Source organism: Olea europaea, chromosome 15 (genome assembly GCF_002742605.1).
Source record: "Olea europaea var. sylvestris chromosome 15, O_europaea_v1, whole genome shotgun sequence".
NCBI classification, from domain to species: domain Eukaryota; kingdom Viridiplantae; phylum Streptophyta; class Magnoliopsida; order Lamiales; family Oleaceae; genus Olea; species Olea europaea.
Window position 1 is genome coordinate 26,785,168 of NC_036251.1, and position 8,741 is coordinate 26,793,908.

Genomic DNA, 8,741 nt, shown 5'->3' on the forward strand with positions numbered 1-8,741 from the left:
ACTGCAGCAGCAAGATGTGAGAGGCTCGAGAAAAAATCTTTTATTCTTCTTCCTCATTAGCAAGATGTCACTCTCTTCTTCCTAATATACACCCAACAAATGCGTTGGCTCTCATAATATCAAGCATGGTAACACCCAAAAGCTTCTTTGGATCATAAGTGCCTTGATTTTTGAAAACTTCGGCAGCAACTGGAACAATAGAGTTCACTGGAAATTTTGCAATTCTCTCGCAGAGGGTTTTGAAAATTCAAGCATTGACATTGAAAAGGTAATCTCTGGCCTTCCTGACTTCCGGTCAGAATGATGACAAATTCCATGAGTATAATTGCACTCTCAAGTTGCTGTTGTCCAAGAAAACATCTAACCTAAAATTCATAGCAGGAAGTCGTTTTGATCCTAGAAAAGGAAGTAAACTTGGAAAGTTCTCAGGGGGGTAATTAGCTACTTCAAGAAAAATGGGTAAAAGTATTAGATAAAACTCGACTGAACAATGCGCAAGGCTGGAGTTTCTTTTCCTTTTTTCATATTATCTTTTCTTGTACTGTCCTGTCAATCATATCAAACATGTCAAGTGGTTCTTCGCTGAGCGTCCACGTCCAAGTGATTAATATCATCTGTGACACCGACAGCATTGACCACATTGCACAACAAGAATTCTAGTAGTTAGACCCTCCATGAGAATGGTGGTGCAGAAGTTGGAAGAGGACTCTTGAAAATTAACTTAAAGAGACTAATCAAATTTGTTGCATAAGTTGGCTACAATAGTACATTAGTTTCATTTCGTTACAACATGTTACACATCTCAACAGAAAAACTCCGAGAAAATAAACCATGTAAAATTGAAAATTCATAAACAGGAAGAAGAAGAAACACATAAATTCAATAAAAAATTGAACAAAAGACAAGGCCACTTGTGAAGAAAATCTCACGTAAGGTTGTTCCTACTGCAGCTCCTCGATACATGGGTGCTATGGAAGTTAGGCTCCTTTACAATGGTTATGGGCTTTCTTACATTTCCTGCCAAGTTTCCTCTCTTTTCACGGTTTGGAGCTCGAACTGCAGTTCCATGTATCACTTCCATTTCTTGTCCCGGAATCAAGTAAGAAGGCATTTCCCTCACGACTGATGTTTCATGTATCACTTCCATTTTTTGTCCAGGAATCAAGCAAGAAGGAATTGCCCTCTTTGTTGAATACAGCCTGTAAAATTGAGCTACTAATTAACCCAAAAGAGCATTCTTAAAGTCAAGGATACAGAATCCTTACTTACCCTTGACGCTGAATAGAATGTTGCTGCTGAGGCGATCTCATTTTTCTAAACTTCTCCAACCTTTGAATCGCATTATTTTTCAGAGGGGATGCCATAGGCGTTGTTGGCTCCTGGTTTTTTAAAATATGAGACCGTTGAGGTGTTGCATTGGCTGCTGTTTTTGCTCTCTCTTGCCCCTGTAAAAGCTTTTGAACAATTATCATCTTGCTCTCTTTCTGCTAAAGCAACAGTTCATGAATGTTCTCAAATAAACTCATAAAGTGAACTTTTCTGGTAAGAAAATCTAACTTTTTGACAATGAAATATAATGTATCCTTTTGAGACATATATTCTACTTTTTAGGATGCCTCCATTTCTGACATAATTACATGTATTGGCCAAGATTTTAGTAGACTCATATTTTTCGCTGCTGTTTTTGCTCTCTCTTGCCCCTGTAAAAGCTTTTGAACAATTATCATCTTGCTCTCTTTCTGCTAAAGCAACAGTTCACGAATGTTCTCAAATAAACTCATAAAGTGAACTTTTCTGGTAAGAAAATCTAACTTTTTGACAATGAAATATAATGTATCCTCTTGAGACATATATTCTACTTTTTAGGATGCCTCCATTTCTGACATAATTACATGTATTGGCCAAGATTTTAGTAGACTCATATTTTTTGAGAAAAAAATTACTCACTTGAATATCATTTACTTCCTTTATGCACGTCTTTCCAGCTAGTGTTGAAACTGCACTATCAGACCGAGGAGATTGAAATTTAATTTTCCTCTCCAAGTGAGCTTCCTTGTGCATCATTCTTTCCTGAAGACCAGATCTTCATTAATTCACCACAACAATAATAGTGGTTTATTTACTATTTTACAGTTTGGTAGAAATATTTACGTCAGTTCTTAGCCTAAAAGGTTTAGGGGTTGTTGGCTTTGGTTTCTGGAACTTCAACACTGGGGCAACATTATCCTGCTGCAAAATTTCATGTGCTTCAGCAACCTATGTTAAAAATAAAAAATTAGTATAAGCAACTGAAACAGATTACACAATGCAGATGAAATCCGAGATGGAAGAAGACAAGTAAAATGAAACGAAACCTTTCTAATGTTTCCAGATGTGTCCTGCACCCCAAGGATTTTTATTCCATCCTGCTTCTGACTATGAGTGTCACCTCTGCAAGCAAATTATACACTCATAAGTTCCAGAACAAAAATCAGATTGCAGAAATTATCTGAACAATGCACACACAGATAACAACCAGAGAGATCTCAAACCTGTTCTCTCCAAAGCCCACAGCGTTTTCTTTGTCATCGCTATCCATTGGTTCGTTCTCATGTGTTGTTCCCTTGGAAGGATTGTGCTCAGCCTCATCTGGGACATCTTTAGAGCGTCGTTTGTTTTTTGAACCCAATTTCAGTTTATCATTCAGTTCGTTGGCATTACTGTGATCATTCACTTGTCTGTTTGGTTCTTCAGAAATTGGGTTAGTACTTCCCTCTAAGCTCCTCTCTTCTGCATTTGGCAAGTGTGCTCCTGTTCTTGAGGCATCCTCCAATATACCAATGCTGATTGTTGAAGTGTCATCAGCTCTTGATTTTACATCAATATTCAAATCACCAGGGCCATTTTTCACCAATTCTTTCGGGACACACTGTCTTGACAACTTCCCTTTGCTCTTACTACTTTTCACAGATCTTACGGACTTAGTTTCCTGCTTGATACAAGCTACAGAATCTAATTGTTCCCCAGCTGTTCTTTGAACCTTCTTGCTGCCACTCAACAGTCCTCTTTTACAATTTCTATTACTGTCCAAATTCTTCAAAGATTTGCTAGAATACCCCAAAAAGGGTTTCTTCTTCTGACTAGTGATTTCAAGCCTTTTCATTCCTTCACATAATTTTGTCGAGGGCATACGCAATTCCACAGAAGTCTTTACCTTGATAGCTTTCTTGGGAGAGTGAAAGACCAGAGTCTTTGCTATGGGGCGGTTTTCTGAGATTTCAATAGTGGTTGGTTTTGGATTCCTAACACTACGGAAGGAATTCGAATTTGGGAGGCCACTTTTGTTCCTTGGAGTTGTAAGATACTTAGCAGCAACCGGCTTCGTCTTGTTCCTTGGAGTAGACTCAGGCTTCAGAAGAGGCCTAACAACTTTTGATTTGTCATTGACCATCTTTTGAGAAATTGACGAAATCACTGCTAATCTTGATGATAATGTACACTTTGAAGATTTTGGAGGAGCTGAATGCGGACATTTTATAGGTGTTCTGAGGAAATATTCAAATCTATCATAAGCAAGTTATAGAATAAGTACTAAATGCAAAGCTTCGCCAAAATTTATGATCTATATTACTTGGAAGCATTTCTATTGAGTGTTCTCCGAAGTTTTACATTGGGACTCCTTGCTGCCATTACCTGTATGAATAAACCAGTCAAGTAAAAGATTTGGATTATTTCCGGAACTACCAATTGAGCAAAGAAATCGTCGATTGGGACTAACCCGAAGAAGAAAGTTTTTATAGATTGCTTCGGAATCCATGTCCTCCTCGTGCTTTTGGTCACATCCTGAAGCACCATTAACAAAGAGGAATTAGAAAAATCGCACAAGCTAGACGAGACATATAATCAAACAGAGTCTGAGCCTCCTGTAAAAATCTATATAAAAGCTTTGAACCTAATTTGAGCTGCTTTTGGTACATATAAAGTACTCATTCTTTCTTCTTTTACCCAATTTGAAATTACCAAAAACATCATGAACTTGAACGAAACATTTTTATCTAATAACTTGTGCAAGAGGAAGCCCTAATTTTGTTGTCAATTTGTAGCATAATTTTTAATTTTATCCAGTCTCATAATATTTAAACCTTCAAATGAAAACAAGGACAACAAATTAAAACCAAACAAAACCAAAAACAAAGAAATCATACAACTATAATCCCAGATCTTATTCATATATGTATAGAAACGCCAAAATCATACTACAAAAAACATCGGAGATAATTTTTTTTTATTGAAGGAATTTAACACTGACCAACGCGAAGGCAAAACCAGTAACGATCATCCGGGCAGTAATGGTCGGGGACAGTGAAATCAACGAACTTAGGGGCCTCAATTTTCTCGTAAAATTGCTCGTCTTCTCCACCTTCATCTTCAATTCTAATGGCGTCACTCAAATCTCCATTTTCCGACGAAAATGATTTTGATTGTTCCAGATATTCTTCCATTATATGAATTAATTTCTTTAATTATTTTTCGAATTTATACAGAAGAAGGGGGCATAAAATGTAAATGGAACGTTGTGATGTTTGTTGAAGAAGAGCAGAAGGAATATAGAGTGATTTTTGAAAGTAGGAACCTGTCTGTAACTAGCCGTTGCAATCCGTCCTAGTAATACAAACCAAATCCAGGGGTAATTTGGTATTCTATGTTTTGGGCTATAATTTGTATTTGGGCTTTTGGATGTAATTACTGAGCTTCGAGGCCCATTAATAGTCGGACTTCACTAGTGTACGCAGTTGATTGGAGAACTTACATAAGTACCCATCTTTTTAGGGCCATTTTGAAAAATCATGATAAACATGTATTAAAATGCAAATATTGTAAATTTCCATCAATAAACAGTAAAGATTATGATAATTTCCACCAATAGAATGAAGAATCCAATCCAGCAGATCCAAAACTCCAACTCCTTCAATCTCGAAATCAAGCAAAATCTAATACTAGACAAGATTAAGAGTTATTTCATTTACGTCTTCTTTAATGTTCTATTCATTAATTCTATATATAATCAATCCAAATCTCCAAGTTTATGTTATTTCTGATTTTTTATTCCATATGTTCAAATTTTGGTTGATTTTGATGTAGTTCAGGTTTTTATGTTCAATATGTTGAGGTTTACAGTTTGTTTTCCTGGTGAAAAGAGAAAAATTACATATTGTTTGATTTTGGATTCAATATGTTCAATCTACAGGTACACTATTTGTCAAAAATCAGCCTCCAATAGCGAAAAATCAAAGGCGTTTGAAAACAAAATCTAAAGCACGAAATGTATTTCAGTGTGATTGGGAAGCATGTTTGAAAATAACGTTGTTGAACTTGAGAAGAAATGGATTGTATTAATAATATGAAAAGTTAGTTTTGAATCAATTAAAACGGTGCGTGCAAAGTGTTTCATAAAAGGAGAATGTGAAAAAGTGATGTTTTGTCACTTTTCTATGAAAAGAAACTAAATGCATATGTGTGTATTTTTGAAAATTTGAACATTCGAACTCAAACATTGTTTTATGTTAATGCATATGAAAATTTAGCTTTGAATTAATTAGATTTAGGAATGCAAGGAATTTCTCAAAAGTAGAATGTGATAAAGTGACATTCTCTCACTTTTTTAAAAGAAAAGTCACAGTATCTCATTGGAGCAATTAATTAGATGTATACGTGTGCGTTTTTTGAAATTTGAATATACGAATTCAAATCTTGTTTTATTTTAATGCATAAAAAAACTTTGAATAAATTAAAGTGATGCATACAAAGTGTTTGAGAAAAGGATAATGTGATGACACTTTTTCTTAAGCAAGTCTCACACAATTTCTTTGTAATCCTTTTGTAGGTANCTTGCAAACATTATAAATGACATGATAAATACATATGGAGCGTCGATGAGTTATGATAAAGCTTGGAGATCTAAGGAAAAAGCATAAGAATTGGTAAGAGGAGACCCCAAAGAGTCATATGAAAAGTTTCCAGAATTCTTATACATGATAGAATAAACAAATCCCAGATTAGTGATAAAAATTGAGACATATCATGATAACAAATTCAAGTACCTCTTCATGGCATTAGAAGCATCTATCCGAGTATGAAAGTATTGCAGACCAATTATAGTAATAGATGCTACATTCTTTAAAGACAACTATGATAGAACACTTTTCACTGCATGTACGCAAGATGCCAACAACATCTTCATATTAGCATTTGAAGTTGGTGATTTAAAAACTAATGATTCATGAGAGTGGCTCTTAATTATATTAAAAGATTTATGGTGAGGGAGAAGGATTGTCTATAATCTCAAAAGGACATGCAAGAGGTATTTGAATAGATTCCGTGAAGAGGTACTTGAATTTGTTGTTCATCTATTACTATAATTAGTCTGCAATACTTTCACCCTTGAATAGATGCTCCCAATGCCATGAAGAAGTATTTGAATTTATTGTCCTGATATGTCTTAATTTTTGTAACTGATCCAAGATTTGTTAGTTTTATCATGTAAAAGAATTCTGGAAGCTTTTCATGTGTCTCTCCTCTCACCAATTCTAATGCTTTTTCCTTAGATCTCCAAACTTTCTTATAACTCATTGACACTCCATATGTATTTATCATGTCGTTTATAATATCTGTAGGAGTGTATGTTCTTTTTGTTGACATATACTTGTAAACAATGAATTTTCCTACTATTGAGCTTGTTGCTTAATGATAATATCCCAAAATGATTTTTATGGTGAGTGAGAAGGATTGCCTATAATCTCAAAAGGACATGCAAGAGGTACTTGAATTTGTTGTCCATCTATTACTATAACTAGTCTGCAATACTTCCACCCTTGAATAGATGCTCCCAATGCCATGAAGAGGTATTTGAATTTATTGACTTGAAATGTTTCAATTTTTGTAACTGATCCATGATTTGTTTGTTTTTATCATGTACACGAATTTTGGAAGCTTTTCATGTGACTCTCCTCTCACCAATTCTAATGCTTTCTCCTTAGATTTCCAAACTTTCTAATAACTCATTGACACTCCATATGTATTTATTATGTCATTTATAATATCTGTAAGATTGTATGTTCTTTTTGTTGAGATATACTTGTAAACAATGAATTCTCCTACTATTGAGCTTCTTGCTTGATGATAATATCCCAAAATGATGTTATTTGAGCACGTATGATCATTTTAATATACCTTACCTTGAACATATATGTTCTTCCAAGTCTTGAAGCCATAAAAGTCCATTTGCACTTATCATTTATACAATTCACCATATATTCTTTCTCGTCCGACTTACTTATCTTAAATTGAAAGTTATTGTGTATCATGTATACTGAAATATTTATCTTAACCAATGTCTTATTTATGAACACTTTATCTTTTGCAATTCCATCCATAATGACTACTGAAATGATATCACTTCATCTTTCATTCATCGTTTCTTCAACTAACGATATACTATTATATACATCAACAACAATTTTTTCAATACTAGGTAAATTTTTAACTGATGTCTTAGAATTATCAGTTATAGCTTCACAAACCTATAACTACATCATATCATTTTCTTTGAAATTAGCAGCTTCCAGACATTGTAAGTTATTACAAATTCAATTTCATTCACATCTACATGCAATGGAAAGCTTACAAGATGTTTAACCTTTCTCTTGAGCTCCAAATAAAACGATAGAGAAATATCATTTGAAATCTCCATAAAATGTAGGTTTTTTTCATTGTATATTGTATTCTTATTCTTTGTGTTGATGCACTTAATTTCATCCAGAAAATATCACACACTTTTGTTGTACGTGCAATCTATTGAGACAACAATTTTGATTATTTTATCACTTTTATATTCATTATCTTGTGTTAATTTTCATTCATAACAAATGAAGACATTAACTTTATCCATACTTACAAAAAGATTGCAAAGAAATTGTGTGAGACTTTTTTTTATCCTTTTCTCAAACACCTTGCATACATCACTTTAATTTATTCAAAGTTTCCTCTTTCATATGTATTAACATAAAATAATGTTTGAACTCGTATATTCAAATTTCAAAAAATCAAACTTATGTATCTAATTAATTGCTCCAATAAAATACTATGACTTTTTATTTTTTAGAATAGTGACTAAATATCACTTTTTCATATTTACTTTTAAGCAAATACCTTGCATACATCATTTAATTGATTCAAGGCTAAATTTTCATATATATTAACATAAAACAATGTTTGAATTCGAATGTTCAAATTTCTAAAAACACACACATATGCATCTAGTCAATTGCTATAATGAAAAGTGACAGATCATAGAAAAGTGACAAAATGTCACATTTTCATATTCTCCTTTTGTCAAACACCTTGCATGCATTATTTTAATTGATTCAAAGCTAACTTTTCATATGTATTAACACAATCCATTTTCTCTCAAGTTCAACAATGTTATTTTCAAACATGCTTTCAATCACACTGAAATACTTGTCATGCTTTAGATATTATTTTCAAACACCTTCAATTTTTCGAGATCGGAGTTTGGTCTTTTATAAACAGCGTGCTTGTAAATTGAACATATTGAATAAAAAATCGAACAAACTGTAAACCTCAACGTATTGAACATAAAAACCTAAACTATGTTAAAATCAATCAAAATATGAACATATTGAAAAAAAAATCAAAAATAATATAAACTTGGAGATTTAGATTGATTGCTTATAGAATTGGTG

At 33.4% G+C, this 8,741-nt stretch overlaps 1 protein-coding gene across 3 annotated transcripts; it reads right to left on the minus strand.

Annotated features, from left to right (window-relative positions):
• Window positions 1-721: 721 nt before the first annotated feature.
• Window positions 722-4,594, minus strand: LOC111410694. Of its 3 annotated transcripts, none has more exons than XM_023041158.1 (9): window positions 4,289-4,594; window positions 3,758-3,822; window positions 3,611-3,672; window positions 2,532-3,524; window positions 2,355-2,430; window positions 2,152-2,256; window positions 1,948-2,070; window positions 1,270-1,445; window positions 722-1,199 (listed from the first exon to the last, which is right to left on the minus strand). In XM_023041158.1, exons 1-9 carry the CDS (start codon window positions 4,479-4,481, stop codon window positions 926-928), a joined length of 2,067 nt encoding a protein of 688 aa, XP_022896926.1. In that variant the 5' UTR covers window positions 4,482-4,594; the 3' UTR covers window positions 722-925. The 3 variants fall into 3 exon arrangements, with proteins under 3 accessions (XP_022896926.1, XP_022896925.1, XP_022896927.1); XM_023041157.1 differs by having other exon boundaries at window positions 1,270-1,454; XM_023041159.1 differs by having other exon boundaries at window positions 1,040-1,183; window positions 1,270-1,454.
• Between the last annotated feature and the right edge of the window lie 4,147 nt (window positions 4,595-8,741).